Source organism: Neovison vison, chromosome 7 (assembly GCF_020171115.1).
Source record: "Neovison vison isolate M4711 chromosome 7, ASM_NN_V1, whole genome shotgun sequence".
NCBI classification, from domain to species: domain Eukaryota; kingdom Metazoa; phylum Chordata; class Mammalia; order Carnivora; family Mustelidae; genus Neogale; species Neogale vison.
In genome coordinates this window covers 108186186-108203571 of record NC_058097.1, presented here as the reverse complement: position 1 = coordinate 108203571, position 17386 = coordinate 108186186, and the positions used below count along the sequence as shown (strand labels likewise).

The 17386-nt window shown below is 46.0% G+C and overlaps 1 protein-coding gene across 1 annotated transcript; it reads right to left on the bottom strand.

Annotated features, from left to right (window-relative positions):
* Nucleotides 1-4303: 4303 nt before the first annotated feature.
* CD3E (CD3e molecule) lies at nucleotides 4304-15398 on the bottom strand. Its single transcript, XM_044257949.1, has 8 exons — nucleotides 15292-15398; nucleotides 15067-15178; nucleotides 12972-12995; nucleotides 11392-11409; nucleotides 7566-7781; nucleotides 6422-6589; nucleotides 5819-5865; nucleotides 4304-4922 (listed from the first exon to the last, which is right to left on the bottom strand). The coding sequence occupies exons 2-8, from the start codon at nucleotides 15113-15115 to the stop codon at nucleotides 4866-4868; spliced, it is 579 nt and encodes a 192-aa protein (XP_044113884.1). The 5' UTR covers nucleotides 15116-15178; nucleotides 15292-15398; the 3' UTR covers nucleotides 4304-4865.
* Between the last annotated feature and the right edge of the window lie 1988 nt (nucleotides 15399-17386).

Below are 17386 nucleotides of genomic sequence, written 5' to 3'. Positions count from 1 at the left end.
GTTGATATTATTGTGGGTTATTTCCTGGCCTGGGCTGTTACAAATAAAGCTGCCATGAATAGTCACATATAAGTTATTGTGTGGACGTATGCTTTTATTTCTGTTGGATAAATACTCAGGAGTGTATGGACTGAGCTGCAACTTTTTTTTTTTTTTTAAAGATTTTATTTATTTATTTGGCAGAGAGAGATCACAAGCAGGCAGAGAGAGAGAGAGAAGGAAGCAGGCTCCCGGCTGAGCAGAGAGCCCGATGTGGGGCTCGATCCCAGGACCCTGGGATCATGACCTGAGCCGAAGGCAGCGGCTTAACCCACTGAGCCACCCAGGCACCCCTGAACTGCAACTTTTAAAGAAAGTAGTCTGGTATTCTAGGTCCTTTGTAGTCCCATGTGAATTAGCTTCTCAGGTACTATAAAATGCCTGCTGGGATTCTGATCAGGGTCGTGTTGAATTTATAGATCAACTTGGGGAGAATCTACATCTTAATGACATTGACTCTTCCAATCCATGAGCACAGCTTTTGTCAGATTTATCCCCTAAGTATTATATATATATATATATTTTAAAGATTTTATTTATTTATTTGACAGAGACACAATGAGAGAGGAACACAAGCAGGGGGAGAGGGAGAAGCAGGGAGCCGAAGGCAGACGCTTAATGACTGAGCCACACAGGCACTCCAGTATTTTTTATTTTTTGATGTTTTTTTATATGGTATTTTTAAACTTTCAATTTCCCGTTGTTTCATTGTTAATATCTAGAAATACAGTTGTTCCGTATATTGATCCTATACCCTGAAAACTTCGTAAATTCACATATTAATTATAGTACCATTTTTTTTTTTTGGTAAAGCCCACCTGAATTTCTATATAGATGATAATGTTGCTTGTAAATAAAGACAGTTTAACTTTTCCATTTCCAATCTGAGTGTATTTTATTTCAGTTCTTTGGCTTATTATGGTGGCTAGAACCTCCCATATAATGTTGAAGAGAGGGGAAGTGAGGATATTCTTGCCTTATTTGTCATCTTAGGGGGAAACCTTGTCTCTCATCATTAAGGATGATACTGGCCATAGGTTTTTCTTAGATGCTCTTAAACAGATTGAGGATAATGCGTTCTCTTTCTAGTTTGCTGGAAATGTTTAGTAAAAATAGTTGAGTACTGTCAAATGTTTTTTCTGTATCCATTGAGATGATTGTATGGTTTTACTTCTTTAGTCGGTTAATATGATAAATTATACTGGGGATATGATCTGTTACACAGATCCTGCATTCCTAAAATAAACTGTACTTAGTCATTATGTATTATTCTTTAACATATATATATTATATTTATTTATATATAACATATTTAGATATTTATATTTTATGTTATTATTTATTTATATATAATATATAATAAATGCCTATTTATTATTGATATTGATGTTGATATATTTTTAAAGTAAACTCTACCGCCAACGTGGGGCTTGAACTCACAGCCCCAAGAATGAGTGTTGCATCTCCATTGACTGAGCCAGTCAGGTGACTGGCTTTTTTAAAAAAATATATTACATATATTTTATTAGATTAAATTTTTTTTATATTATTAGATTAAATTTGTTAAAATCTACTGAAGAATTTTTGCATTTATTTATAAGGGATATTGGTCTGCAGGTGTTTTTTTTTTTAAAGATTTTATTTATTTATTTGACAGACAGAGATCACAAGTAGGCAGAGAGGCAGGCAGAGAGAGGGAGAGGAGGAAGCAGGCAAGTCTGAAATCGGCAGGGTGAACTGGCAGGTTGAGACCCAGGGATAAGCTGATGTTGCAGCTTGAGTCCAAAGGCAGTCTAGAGGCAGAGAGCTCCCTCTTCCTCAGAGGACCTCATTCTGTTTTATTCCTGTAAGGCCTTCAACTGATTGGATGAGGCTCACCAACACACACAATGGAGGATAACTTGCTTCACTCAAGGTCTGTGGATTTTTTTTTAAAAAATATTTTATTTATTTATTTGACAGAGAGAGATCACAGGTAAGCAGTGAGGCTGGCAGAGAGAGAGAGAGAGTGGGAAGCAGGCTCCCTGCTGAGCAGAGAGCCTGATGTGGGACTCGATCCCAGGACCCTGAGATCATGACCTGAGCTGAAGGCAGCGGCTTAACCCACTGAGCCACCCAGGCGCCCCAAGGTCTGTGGATTTAAATGTTAATCTCAACTAAAAAGAATACATTCACGACAACATCCAGATGCATTTGGCCAAACATCTGGGCACTGTTGCTCAGCCAAATTGACACATAAAATTAACCATTACGCAGGATGAGTTTGGCCTCCACAGAATGAGCTGGAACTCCTGCCTGTTCAATTTTCTGGAAGAGTTTGTATAGAAATTGGTATTATTTCTTCCTTAGGTGTTTGGTAGATTTCACTAATGAAGTCTTCTTGGTCTGGAGTTTTCTTTGTGGCAAGGTTTTAAACAATAAATTCAATTTATTTAATAACCAGCAGCCTATTTATGTTACTTGTTTCGTCTTCGGTGAGTGCAGTGCCTTCTCCCCTGTCCTCAAGTTCTATCCACCCTTTCCTTCAAAGGCCCAGGTGAAGTTGCTCCGTGTACTATGCAGGCTTAATCAGATCTGTTTTTCTGTTGTTCAGCCTTCTGCATAATTGGCCACTCTGCTGTAATCGCAAGCCCCCAAAAGCAAAAACCGTTTTTTGTTTGTTTGTTGGCTTGCTTGTTTTTTTTTTTTTTGGTCTCCGCTGAGCTCTTGGCACAGAGCTGGTCTGCAACAGACAGGAGCGATGAGAAAAGCATTCGCAGAAGGAGTGCCTAAGTGATTAAATACAGAACTTAAGGGACGCCTGGGTGGCTCAGTTGGTTAAGCTGCTGCCTTCGGCTCAGGTCATGATCCCAGCGTCCTGGGATCAAGTCCCACATCGGGCTCCTTGCTCGGCAGGGAGCCTGCTTCTCCCTCTGCCTCTGCCTGCCTCTCTGCCTGTGCTCGCTCGCTCTCTCTCCCTCTATCCCTGACAAATAAATAAATAAAATCTTTAAAATAAATAAATAAATACAGAACTAAGCCAGAAAATCAGAATGATCCTGGTCAGCACCGGCACCAGGTAGCTGTTCAGAGTTGGACAGTCCTGGCTGCTCATTCCGGCTCTCTCCCTCACTCGCTGTGCAACCTGGGCAGGTAACTTAACCTCTCTGAGTCTCCGTAGCCTCACCTGTAAAATGAGGACAACATCTCTCTTGTCTACCTTGCGGAGCTGTTGTAAGGATTAAATGAGATAACACATGGAAAATGCTGAGGTGATTTCTAGAGGCTCGTCAGGGCTCACTAGACGTTAGTTGTTACTGTTTTTCTCACCCTGAACCATACCTCCCCTTCCTGGAATATCGTCAGGCGCATGTGGGACAAGAGGGGCAGCCGGCCAGCAGCTAATGACGGGCAACATCACCATCTGCTTGTGAGCCTGTGGAGTTGAGTGCACAGAGGGCAGGAAGCACCCTCCAGCAGGGCCAGCAAACCAGCAGCCAAAAGCCCGAGGCTGAGCATGCATGGCACGTGGCAGGCTGCTAACCAGGCATGGCCTTTCCGTGGCCGCCACGCGCCTAAATAGCGCTGTGGTCAGCTGGGGAGGTTTCTGGGTGCAGAGAGGGAGAAGGGGGCCCGCTGGGGCTTCTCACAGCTCTGGCCTCCGCTCTGTGCTGGAGGAGCACAGGGTCCCGGGTGGGGACCAGGCCCTGCTACCGGCTCCCGCAGCCCACATCCGGGCGTGCCAAACCGCAGCCACCTTCTGCCTGCAGGCTGCTGCTTGGCAGCAGGGGAGGGAGGCTGTCTAGCTGTGCCCCTCCCTCTCCCCTCCCCACTCCCCTGGCCTGGGGCTCAGCCCCGCTTCCTCTCAGCAGCAGCTTGTGGAAATCTGAGTCCCGCCCCACAGCCTCCAAGCTCCCATCCGTTGCCCACACCTGCCTTTGAAGGCTTCTGCTTCTGTCCTCTGTTTTCTGAACTGACTACCTCATCGGAGACCAATCAATCACTCTCTGCCATCCTTGGTGTTTTTCTCCAACAGAAGTGAGTCAGAGGACCATTTCCCCCCCCCCCCGTCTCTCTCTCTTTTTTAAAATTTATTCCCTAACACCCTCTCGAAAGACAGCAGGAGCTCATGCTGTGAAAACCTTGCTTGAGGGATCATAGCAGGGCAACTGTGATCCCTTGCTGGAGGGATCATAGCAGGGCAACTGACGCAAAGGAAATGAGGAAACAAGGCAGCCTCTGAGGGCATCCCAGAAAAGAGGGACAGCAACTCTTTCAGCCCAAATACACTTTATTTCTTTTCTCTCTCAGCTGACAGGGAGCCTAGCATATTCATGAAGGGGCCTGCAGGGAAGAGCTGGGGTAGGAAGTAAGGGGTTAGCTCTGGGCCAGGGTCTGCGAATGGGGCAGGAGCCCTGCCAGAGTTACCCAGTCTATCCCCACAAAGGGGTGCCAAAGAGAGATCTGGAAAAATAGAGAGGTAGATGGAATAGTTAGGGACAGGGGCCATGTTCTGCCCAGGGAAGGGGTAAGGGAAGGGAGCAGGGACATCTCCTGCAGGGTAGGAAGGAACAGGTGAATGACAGAAATAAGTGCCCGGACCAGAGGGCAGTCCGGGTGTGGGTGCGTTATGTCTCACGGGATAATGAGGCAGAGATAGTCTAGGACTTGTGTCAGCACAGGAGGGAGGATGGAGGAAGCTGGGGACAAGGGTGCACGGTGTGAGTTCTCCAGAAGGCAGAGGAACAATTCTCTTCTGGGGTCCAGGATTTACCCAGGGCACAGGGAGTAGCAGGCCCTGGAGGAGCCAGACCTGGGCCTGGAGGAGGCTGTGCCCTCAGGAGCCGTCAGATGCCTCTCTGATTCAGGCCAGAATACAGGTCCTGCTGGCCTTTCCGGATGGGCTGGGGTGGAACAGAGAGATTGTGGTCAGCAGGGTGGGAGGAAATAGTTCCCAAGAACGGAGGGCCCCCTGGAGATCTAGCTTTAGAGTCCCAGAAAGGACCTGGAGCTAGGAGTTAGGAGGCAGGCTCAAACCTGCCTCCTAACTGAGGGACCTGAGCCCCCACTGGGGCCAGATACGAACCTCTCACTTTCTGGGAGCCTCAACCTTCCCATCTCAAAAAATGGGAATTTCAAGACCCCATCAAATGCCCCAGGGCATTTGCCAGGATGAAACGAAGTCACTTATATGAAAGTGGCTATCACATGCTCAGTCAATATCTGGGGGTTTGTTCAGGTGTGAAAGTCCTGATATGTAACAACTGGTAGGGCACATACACACACCACCCCACCAAGACAATCACGGAGGTTCCCTGCCATGCCAGGCATTAACTCTTTAGTTGTCAAATCGAGAGGCAGTCTAGTGGGGGAGAGGCTGTGATGTCTGGCTGTGTGTGTGTTGGGAGAGGGGGGCAGGAAGCTGGGGGCTATTTACCAATGAAGAACTTTAATATTTTTACAACCCGTGTGTCTGCACCAGTGCATGGAGGGGGGACCTCAGTCCTGAATTGACCATGTTAGAGTGTGTGGATATGGTATTCCCCACACTGTCTCCCCGCTAGTGGATAAGCCCCAGAAAGAGGGTGTCACCCCCCCTCCCCAACATGCCTTGGGTGTAGAAGCCACGCAGCCTTGGAAACTGCCCTGCTCTGCTTGGAAGGAGGCAGACGCAGGCACAGGGTAGCTTGTCTGGGAGCCCTGAGCGAGGGGCTTCCAAGTGTCCGGCCGGCCAGATAGACTGTCCCACTGGTCCCCTTCTCTTCTAGAAAGACCCCTCCCCCTCTCTATCCCTTGGTACCTCATAGTCCGGATTGGGAACAGGTGGTGGCTTCTCCTTGTTTTGTCCTGCAGAGGATGGAGGGGAAATGATTAGTTCCCCCAAGGGAACACCCATCTGGTGGCCACAAGATCCTGATTCGGGCGGGATGGCAACCCCCTTCGTTCTCTCCTCTAGGCCTCCCTTTCTCCATCTTGGCCACTTCATCTCCTGTGTCCTTTAATCCCATCTCTAACCACTTTCATAGTCTTTTTTATCATTTTATGACTTTCCTCAGCTCAAAGTCCTTCCATGTGTCCCTTTTCTATGGGTAAGGGAAGGGAACAGGCAGAAACTAAGATCCCAGAGTCTCTCTCCCCATAGACTGGGTGTGGGGGGGGGAAGGTGTGGAATCAGAATCTCATTACTCCAGAACACCTGCAGCCATCTTGTTACTGTACTTCTTGTATCTCTCTAGGGCAGGACAGAGAGAAGCAATCTGAGATGTGATCCCCTTTGTCCAGAGGTTGGCCACACAGGAAATGTTCTATGGGAGCTGCCTTGAGCTGGCTGTGGACTCGCCACCCATCCTGGCCTAGGCTGGACATCCCCTTTGGCAAGATTCTCTTTCAGTTTAACTCTTACCCCTGGTCCTGCCGCCAGCACCTTTTGCTCTCATCACGGCTGTGGCATTGGCCTTCCTATTCTTGCTCCAGTAATAGACCAGCAGAAGCAAGCCCAGAGTAATGCAGATGTCAGCGACGATGACTGCAGCCACCGCCATCAGACTCACCTCTATGCAGTTCTTACACACTGCGGGGGACAGAGAGATGGGGGGAGAGGACGAGAAATCATCAAGGAAAGAAGACACAAGGATGGTAGAGACTAGCAAGGAACAAATAAAGGCGATTCTCCCTTTACTACTCACATGCTTGCCACGGCCAGAGCTGGACCTTTCAATGTTTGTAACACCAAGCAAAGAGTGAAGGTTATGGGGAGAGGCTCTGGAGTCAGACAGTCCTGGGTTCGAGTCCCAGCTCCTTCAGGCACTAGCTGTGAGAAGTGTTTACAACTCACAAAGCTTCTGTTTCCCCTTGTATAAAATGGGAATAAGATAGGGGTGCCTGGCCTGGGTGCTTAAATGTCTGCCTTCAGCTCAGGTCATGATCCTGGGGGTCCTGGGATAGAGCCTGCTTCCCCCTCTCCCTGCCCTGTGCTCATGCTTCCTCGCTCTCAAATAAGTAAGTAAGTAAGTAAATAAATAAATAAATAAATAAAATCTTTTAAAAAAAATGGGAATCAAATAGGTACTTAAATCATGGTTGTTGAGAGGATTACATGAAAAAAATTCCCTGGCACATGTTTGGTAAAGTGCTTGAAATTAATGTTAGCTATCATTATTATGCCTTAGTTTAGGACACTATCACAGCAGCTCTGCAAATCCTTCTGCAGAACTGATCTCTGGATAAAGCACCAGCTAAACCCATACTGATGTGCCGTAATTCTGGGTTCAATATAATGCAAATGAAACAATCCTGTCTCTTGGAAAGCTGTCATTTTAGATCGAGTGTGGTCTGGGCTTTCCCAGACGACTCCATATTGGTGTTTAATCCATATTTCAGAAAACACTGATGGTGTGAGGCCCCTGAGAGTCTCAGGATTGAGTATAAGAAAAGCACAAAGATGCCGGGGGACTGTGAGCTACGATAGGGGAAATGATTGAGAATACCCTCTTGAAATGGCCCTTTCTAGGGTGTCCCATGGTGTTTGCTCTGGGGACCTATATTACCTCTTGCTTTCAGGTAGAGAGAGTTCTTCTTCAATTTGTCTGAAAAGCAGGTATAAGAACCACTGTCTTCCACTTCTGAAAATGTATGCATAGTGTACTGCATTTCACTAGCTCCTACTATTGCTTCACCATTTTTTTCCCATTTTATAGCGTTGGTATCAACCTCCTCAGGGCATGTCAGCACTACCATAGTTCCAGAGATGGAGACTTTATAACCTGGGAAACAGGAGAGAAGAAAAGAGAAATTGGAGAGAGAAACTAGTAAAATTTTGGCAAAGGCAGATTAGGAACAGAAGAACCAACCAGGTGCAGAAGGTCATCTGTCATCCAGGTCTGAGATAGTCTTGTCAAAGGGGAGCTCTACTGGCTAGGACATATGAAAGAGGGGATCTGAAGGAGAAGAGGAACCAGAGAACCTTTGGAAGGTGACTTCAGAGTTTAGGCATGGACATGGGGGCTTGGAAAGGGGAGGAGGGAAGCAAAGGAAAGCCTAGAAAATTCCATTTGAGAATATTTCCCAAATAGGAATTAGAAGGACCTCAGTTCTTGGGGACAATCTCTCCCAACCAATTCCTTCTCCTTCGTCCGCTCAACAGCATCCTCAGGGCCTACATGAAAGACAGAGAAACTTAGATTTCTCTGGAGGTGAACCTGTTGATTCACCTGAAGTGAGAAAAGGAAAGCACTGTAAGAAAATAACCTTGGCTTAAGTTTAAATTGTAGATAAAAATTTTCAAGTGGGACTAGACATTATCCCCAAGAACCTTCCAAGAAGGCCCATCCTTTAGGGAGCCCCAAGCCTCGAAGGTGAGGTATGCTCATTGAGGCTATTGAGTTTCATCACATCGAAAGTGCACCAGCATGTGCCCCGTGATCCCAATCTACTGAAGCTCAGAAAGTCTTAGAAGCCTGAAGTTGAAAAATTCTAGAAGTCTTCAAGCTCAGCCTCTTACATGAGCAAGAACTGTATTCTGGGTAGACATGAAAGGGTCTTCTCAGAGATAAAGACCTTCACTCACCTTTGCAAGATCTTTGAGCCACTGATTCTTGGCCTTACCTATTTTTCACCATTTGGAAATTCTCACTGATAATCAAGAGAATCCCTCATAGTGGAGATCAAACACCCTTCTCTTTATTTTACACCGCTTTTCTTTTACTGCCCTTGAATTAGGTAAAGGACTGTACTCATTTGAAGGGAATGGCTCTTCCAATAAAAACTGGCTTTATGTTGAACCATCTCCTACATATAATCAACTCTCAATTATTTTGTTAGAGGGAGGCACTTTTGGTGTGGACAACTGAAATCCACTAATATAATTTAGGGACCCAGGCACATTCCCCAGAGCAGGCACTGTTGTCCTGGGAGGTGCGGCTGGGGTGCATCCTTGTTTTCTGGAAGACTTGTGGCCAGGACACAGGGTGGCACTAGACATGCTGAGGCCTGGATGTGGCAGCTGGAAGACAGCAGAGGTGGTGATGCTCAGAGACAGCGCTCTCCCCGTTGGGAGCTTTTTGCTGCAGAATGCTGTTGCGAACAGAGCACTGGACTGCATCCAAAGCCCTGTATTTGAATCCCAGATCTGCCTTAGGCTGTGTGTCTGAGGACAAGTCACTGTATTTCTCTGAGCCTCAGTTTATTCATCTGGGAAATGGAGATGAAACACCCACCTCACAGGATATTTGCAAGTATGAGATGGATTATGCTGGCAAAAATGAATGGTACATAGCAGATGCTTAAAGAAAAATGTCAGTTACTTTCTTCCTTTCCTTCTTGGAGTCCTGTTATGATGGAGAACAGAACTGAGTTCTGACCCACTTGCTCAGGCCCCTTTCTGGGTGAGATCACACGGGATGGTAAACAAGTCATTCTTCAGATTTATCTATCTGCTAATAATTGGGGGTTGAGTATAACGACATAGGTAGTTGATATTATTTTGACTTAGAAATAATTTTCAATACTGCTATTTCTTGGTGATGTTAAAGAAGTCAGAAATAATAAATAAAACCATTTAAAAGTAAATAGATGGGGCGCTTGGGTGGCTCTGTGAGTTAAAGCCTCTGCCTTTGGTTCAGGTCATGATCCCAGGATCCTGGGATCAAGCCTCGCATCGGGCTTTCTGCTTAGCGGGGAGCCTGCTTCCTCCTCTCTCTCTCTCTCTGCCTGCCTCTCTGCCTACTTGTGATCTCTGTCAAATAAATAAATAAAATCTTTTTTTTTTAAAAAAGTAAATAGACATTTCACTCTGCTTGGTGTGTTTGTTTGAAAAAGAATGCAAAGAATGCAAAGAAAATTGCTCAGGAATTTTATCAGCACAGAATTTGGTAGCGAAGCTTAGACATACATGTTCAGACGAGGGCCTGGATGTCTGTGCCTAGAAGTAGTTTGAAAGCTCATAAAGACTTGATACACATCCAGAGACAGGGATTCATGATGGTTAAGAAAATGAACTTCAGGAGCACCTGGGTGGCTCAGTGGGTTAAAGCCTCTGCCTTCAGCTCAGGTCACGATCCCAGGGTCCTGGGATCCAGCCCCACATCGGGCTCTCTGCTCACCGGAGAGCCTGCTTCCCCCACTCTCTCTGCCTGCCTCTCTGCCTACCTGTGATCTCTCTCTCTCTGTGTCAAATAGATAAATAAAATCTAAAAAAAAAAAAAAAAAGAAAATGAACTTCAGTATCAACTAAATCTGCATTTATATTTATCTCGGTGTTTGGACTATTTATTTTCTAAACCTTGGTTTCCTTGTCTGAAATATAGGGACATTAGGAGAATTAAATGAGAAATTTCAGGTAAAATATTCAGGGCAATAAATACCTAGAATATGCATGCTTAATAAACTCTACTGCTTATTACCTAGTCGGCATGCTTCCCATATAATAATAATGAAAATTCACCCATTACTTCTCTATGTCAGATCATGTTCTAAGTGAATCACTTACTCCCTCCTTAACACAACCTTACAAACTAGGTGTCATTATCATTTCCATTTTATACACAGTGATGTTATAGCACAGAAGAGTGAAGTAAATTATTCAGATACTCAACGAATAAGAAGTTGATCCAGGATTCAAGTATGGCTGTCTAGCTTCTTAACCTTACACTACACAGCCTTAGCTCCTCTGCCTAAAATATCCTTCTTTCTAAAATACAAGTTCATCCTTTATTATTATTATTTAGATAGAGAGAGAGAGTGCATGTAAGCGGGGAGGGACCCTGATATAGGCCTCGATCTCATGGAGTCATGGCCCAAGTTGAAATCAGGAGTCAGACACTTAACTGACTGAGCCATTCCAGCATCCCAAAGCTTATCCTTTAACACTCAGCTCAAGAATCACCTGTGGGGAGGCTTCCCCAGCCCTCCTCCGAAGAGCTGTCCACTGCTATTTTTATAGCTTGTTTTACCCGTGTCAGAGCACACAACACACTGTGTTATCGGTTATTTGTCTCTCGCACAAGACCATCAGCTTCTTGAAGAAAGGGAATTAGTGATCACTTACTCATTCAAAAAATGTTTGCTGGGCACCTACTATGTGCCAGGCCCTGGGCCAGGTGAATAAGACGCCATCTGTGCCTTCAATGAACTCGTGATTTGCATGAAAATTCAGTGGTGAACTCCCACTCACACCCACATTTGTTTTCTTCCGAAAGCATGCTCAGGGATCCATGATAGAGACAGACAGAGCCACATTTCATACAGATCCTACCGATAGACAATTGTATTTTTCCTCTGGTAGTTCTGGTTCTCAGTGTTTATTACTATGATTGTCCTCCATACCATTTTGTTCCACATTTGAAAAGGGATGGTGTAGAGTGAAAATCCTCTTACCGGAAGTTCTCTCTATATCTGAAAAGGAAATGATAAGTCACTATTAGCTACACTTGTGTCAGCTCCTGAGACGAGATCCTGCTCCCTTGGGTTAGGACCTTCTGAAAGTAATGCAACATTGTGTGTCAATGCAGAAAAAAGACTGCATTGTGGCACTGGATCAGCCTGTCAGCAATGTTTATGACAGGTGAAATGATTATGGACAAGTTTATATTAAGTTTCAAATTCTCTTACAGTATTAAAATGTGATTTTCTGGGGAGCCTGGCTGGCTCGGTTGATAGAATGTGGGACTCTTGATCTTGGGGTTGTAAGTTTGAGCCCCACATTGGGTGTGGAGGTTTCTTTAAAGAAAAATCTTGGGGTGCCTCTGTGGCTCAGTGGGTTAAGCCTCTGCCTTCGGCTCGGGTCATGATCTCAGGGTCCTGCGATCGAGCCCCACATCGGGTTCTTTGCTCAGGCAGGGAGCCTGCTTCCTCCACTTTCTCTGCCCGCCTCTCTGTCTACTTGTGATCTCTGTCTGTCAAATAAATAAATAAAAAAAATCTTAAAAAATTAAAAAAATAAAATGTAATTTTCTAAATTAACAAAAAAGAGGAAAACAATGGATCTTCAAATTCCTCCCAGCTGTACAGGAAAAGCCATTTGGGGCCCTACACCCTACCTTAAACAACTAATGGCAATTTACAAAAATGGATCCTAAGTAGTAATTTTGCAATATCAATGATTGCATCATACACCTTAAACTTAGATTGTGTTATATGTCAATTACATCTCAATAAACCCAGGGAAACAAGAAGATACGTATTGCATGTAAATCAATGATGAAGAAAAATCAATTCTAACTGGCAGAAGCATGCAGAAGAGATTAGTTACCCTGAAACACACAAGTGCTCTCGACATAAGGTAGCATTAAAGCATGCTGCAGGATAAAAAAGGAAAAAAAAAAAAGAAAAGGATTCTAAAAACATTGCCAGTGGGGCAGTGTCACAGTGTGTAGACAGGCCCGGTGGCCGCCTTTAAACACAAAACTGGGTCACTCAGCTCAGAGGAGCTGATTGAGCAGAAAGCCTTCCAACGTTGGGACACTCCTGCCTCTACCTCTCTGATCGGGAAGTCTGTCTAGGCCAGGCGTACTCACACTCGTGTGCACACACGAATGTACATGCACACACATTCAGAGCATTTGGACATGTGACTCTAAAAGGTGCACCTAGATGATGCCCCAAAGGCTTAGTTCCCACGTCCCCACGCATATGTTCATACCCTCTACAAAAGCCCACATCAAATGCGAAATGCAAACAAAAGGAACTTTTGGCACATTCAACTCAACAGTCTCGATTTTTTCCCTTTTGAATGGTTAAGACTTGTATTTCCTGTGATCTCCATTGCTTATCCTCTTCTGGGCTGGAACTATCTCTAGACTGATCAGGAAAAGGCAAAAGAGAACATGAAACTCCTTTTATGGGTGTCTGGGGAAGCTGTGTGTGTGTGTGTGGAGGGTGATCTTAGAGAAAGCTCCGTTCATAAAAACAAAGAATGCCAGGTTGATTTCATAACAAGGAAAGAAAGCGTATCTTACCTTCTTCCTGCCCCCAAGCGCCAACTAGAAAATTAAAAAAAAAAAAAAAAAAAAAAGGAGTTAGTAAATGTTGTGGGCCCCTGAAATTCCAAGCAGAGAAAGTGATGTGGTCTGGTCTCACCGTTTCTGAACAGCTAGAGTCGTTCCCAACCATCCCCTGATCATACTCATTCCTGTACCCCAGGTAAGTGACATGTACTGCCAGGTACGGACCAGGGGTTCCCGATCAGCTGGGACAAAACAAAACAAAGAAGCACCTAGCATTAAACATGAACACTCAATATCTGACACACAGGAGTTAGAAAAAGTTAAGGCTACTTTTTGAGCCACTGGAGAAACAGCAAAAGAATTTTGCAGCCAAGCCTCCATTTTGAAAATCAGACTGCCGAAGAAAAACAAGCTCTCAGTTAGGCACACACGTTGAGATTCTCGCTCTGTCTCAGGCTCCGGCTGGCCTGATTGTTCAGTTTTTCCATTTGTTTTCTGCTTGACTCAGAGACGAAGATATATGACATTCCCCTTACTCATCAAGTAGAGCCTGTGTGTGGAAAAGCCTGGGCTCCTCACTCAGCAATAACTTGCATTCATTGTGATGACCAGTTTCCCTGATGTGGCCTCGAAGTTTTCCGTATACCTGGACCTTCCTTTTACCAACAGCCTCTACATGGAGTGAGGCCCCTCTTCCCGCCCAGCGCCCATCCATTTCCAGAGCAGAGGGGGCACATCTCATGATGCCAGATCTTGAGGGGTGCTTGGGACTTTGATATCCGGTCTCTCTCCACCTTCCCCACCCCCTCCACCCTGGGAAAGCAGAGTTGATGTTATAAGCCTCTAAGAAAATGCCTGACCACTCCTTGCAGGGGTCACATCCTGCCCCTTGACAAGCTCTGAATGTTTTCCTTGGACCAGTCGCAGATGGAGAAACCCAAGAGCTTGTTAGCAATGGGAGTTGTAAGCCCCATCATTCCAGTCCTGCTGAGGTAGAAGTCGCAGGATGCTGGGAGATGTGTGTGAGGCTTCCCTCCTGAGAGATGCCAGGCAGGAAGTGGAGACATCGGGGCCCTGGATCTGAGAGAGGAGCCCCAGCAACGGGAGGGTTGCCTTGTCTAAGCTGCTGAAATAAAACCTGAGCCATTTCATACCATGTAGCCACGTGTAGACAGACGGTGCTGTTCCCCAGGTCAGCTTTTGCCCTTACTAGCTGTGTGGCTTTAAACAAGTTATTTACTATCTTTGAGTGTCAGTTTCTTTGTCTGTGAAGTAAAGGATGGAACATTTACCTTCCAAGATGGAGGTAAGAATTCAATTAGTTGACACATGCAAAGAATTTTTTTCTTTATACAATCTCTGGCACTTAATAAACGGCAACTTTAAAAAAAATCTTTTCTCCTATGGGATGTGGAATTGCTTTTGGTTATTTATCAACTTACACTCTCTCTTGCTTCAAAAGGACTAAATTAATTGAAAGCTCTTGGTCATCAGAAAGGGACTGAGGGTTACGAGGTGTGTATAGTCTCAGGGATCAGCATTCCCCTGCACGGTTCCAGTCCAACTATCTGCTCTCCTTACAAGGAGGGGTGGAGATTAGCTCTTCTAATCTCTCTTTTTTTTTTTTAAAGATTTCATTTATTTATTTGACAGAGAGAGATTACAAGTAGGCAGAGAGGCAGGCAGAGAGAGAGAGGAGGAAGCAGGCTCCCCGCCGAGCAGAGAGCCCGACGCGGGACTTGATCCCAGGACTCTGAGATCACGACCCGAGCCGAAGGCAGCGGCCCAACCCACTGAGCCACCCAGGCGCGTTAGTTCTTAAAGACTGGGTCGTTCACTGATGAACGAACTTGTTCTTGGATGCAGAGAGACTTCTCTGCTTTCAAAAGCTATGATCCCAAATGTTTTTCTTTGCTCCCTGAAGACCCTTCTGTGCATCTTTCTCATTAGCCTGCAGTCTTAGATCCCAGAGCCCTAATGTAGCACAAAACATTCCTTATATCTTCTGGTAAATGAGCCTCTGTGGGACCACCGGGCAGCATCAAGGTTGGCTGTGAGCCTTCCCACACAGGAAAAATACCACCCTTTCTCCTTTCATCCTACTTACCTAATAAGAGACAGAGTCCCAGAATTCTCCAGAGGTTCCCCGGCTGCATCCTTCTCTCACTGGACGGACCCTTGCTCTACCTAAGATGGCGGAGGCCAGCGGCTTATTACTTCTGAAAAAGAAACCAGAGAGGACTTTCCCAAAACCCCTGCTGAAGGTGAGGACCCTGAGGTCATTGTTCCCAACACCGGGATGAAGAAGGGGACCCGTTAGAGGGAGACTCACCATTTTCCGAAGCAGGCACCCAAGGCTGGAGGGGAGGCAAGGTTCTGAACCCCACACAGGAAATGTGGAGGGGCCTCTGGGCCTGTAGGGTTCTACGTCACTTGGAAACGTTCGAGGCAGCGGCAGCCACCTGGGTTGGCTGGGGAGCGATGGGCCCCATATCTTCCCATAGAACAAGCGACGGGGCTGTGACAAAACCTGGAGGGAGGATGAGAAATACCTGCAGTTTCACCGTGCGGAGCCTGGCACGGTGCTAATGCCATGGCTGGGACTCCCTTCGCCAATATCCCGCCCCCCAAAGAAATTGTGACGAGGAGGGGGAGCACTGAATATTTGCTTTTTTTTCTTCTTTTTTATTTATTCATTTGAGAGACAGAGAGACAGACACAGAATGCACAAGCAGGGGAGGGACAGAGGGGAAGCAGACTCCCCACTGGCCAGGGATCCCCCCCCCCCACCCAGGACTGAGTTCCAGGACCCTGAGGTCATGACCTGAGCTGAAGGCAGACGCTCAACCATCTGAGCCACCCAGGCACCCGGATATTTGTTTGTTTGTTTGTTTGTTTTTTTAAAAGATTTTATTTTATATATTTTTAAAGATCTTATTGATTTATTTGAGAGAGTGAAAGGGTGTGAGAAGGCAAGCATGAGCAGGGGAGAGATGCAAAGGGAGAGGGAGGAACAGACTCCGCTGAGCAGGGAGCCCACCTCTGGGTTCTAAACCAGGACGCCAGAGCCAGACCTGAGCCAAAGGCAGATGCTTAACTGACTGAGCCACCCACGTGCCTCTAAAGATCTTATTTTTAAGTAGTCTCCACACACAACGTGGGGCTCGAACCTACAGCCCTGATACTAAGATTTGCGGGCTCCCTGGACTGAGCCGGACGGGCGCCCCCTGGCGGTCTTTGTGGTGTGCGCATCACGGAATGGCGAGGTGCAGATGTCTCATTTACAAAGCCCATTGACTTGAAAATACACAGTTGGCTTAAAACCATGAGATCCCTGCCCCGCCCCACCTTTCTGGCCTATAATATTTACAAAAATATACATGCCTTTTTACAAAAATATTTTAAAACACAACATTCAGTGTTGGAAAGGGTAAAAGGTGACAGTCTCAAAATCCGGAGATTTCAGTGTATATTGATACAGCCTTTCTTTATTTTTTTTTCCTAAGATTTTATTTATTTATTTGACAGAGAGAGAGATCACAAGTAGGCAGAGAGGCAGGCAGAGAGAAAGAGGAGGAAGCAGGCTCCCCGCTGAGCAGAGAGCCTGATGCTGGGCTCCATCCAAGACCCTGAGCTCATGACCTGAGCTGAAGGCAGAGGCTTAACCCGCTGAGCCACCCAGGCGCCACTAATTTCTCATTATTTTAAGTTCCCTCCCACTTTGCAAACTATTTTAAGATCTACTGGATCCAGTGTCAGGTGCATTCCTACAGGTGCTGTGGGAATGATAAAGGGGTGACTAAAACAGTTTGGGGGGCCGAGAAGTTCTCCTTGAGAAACTGACACCCAAGTAGAAATCTGACGGCCGGAAGAGGAGTGAAACCAGGTTGAGGGAGGACCGCTAATACATTCCAGGCAGAGCCAGGTGTGTTTGAAGCCCCGGTTAGGAAGACAGGCCCATTTGAGAAAGTACGAGTCCAGAAGGGCGCTAACAGAGAGAGTGAGGTAGGAAACTCCACAAGCGCCAGGCGGGGAGAAATTGTGAGCCATGTTAACAATTCTCAAGGGTTATTCTTGAGAATAAACAATGGAGAGGTTTAGAACAGGAGAAGGATAGTGTCGAATTCTTTAAATTAAAAACATCTGGGGCGCCTGGCTCACTCAGTTGTTAAGTGTTAAGTTTCTGCCTTTGGCTCAGGTCATGATCCCAGAGTCCTGGGATCGAGACCCGCATCGGGCTCCCTGCTCTGTGGGAAGCCTGCTTCTCCCTCTCTCACTCCCCCTGCTTGTGTTCCCTCTCACTGTGTGTCTCTGTCAAATAAACAGTAAAATCTTAAGAAAGAACCAAAACATTTAAGTGAACAAAGATTTTAATGACAGAAGGGCATAGAAGGGGACATAACGACCAGTCTCCTGCCCCTCCTCGC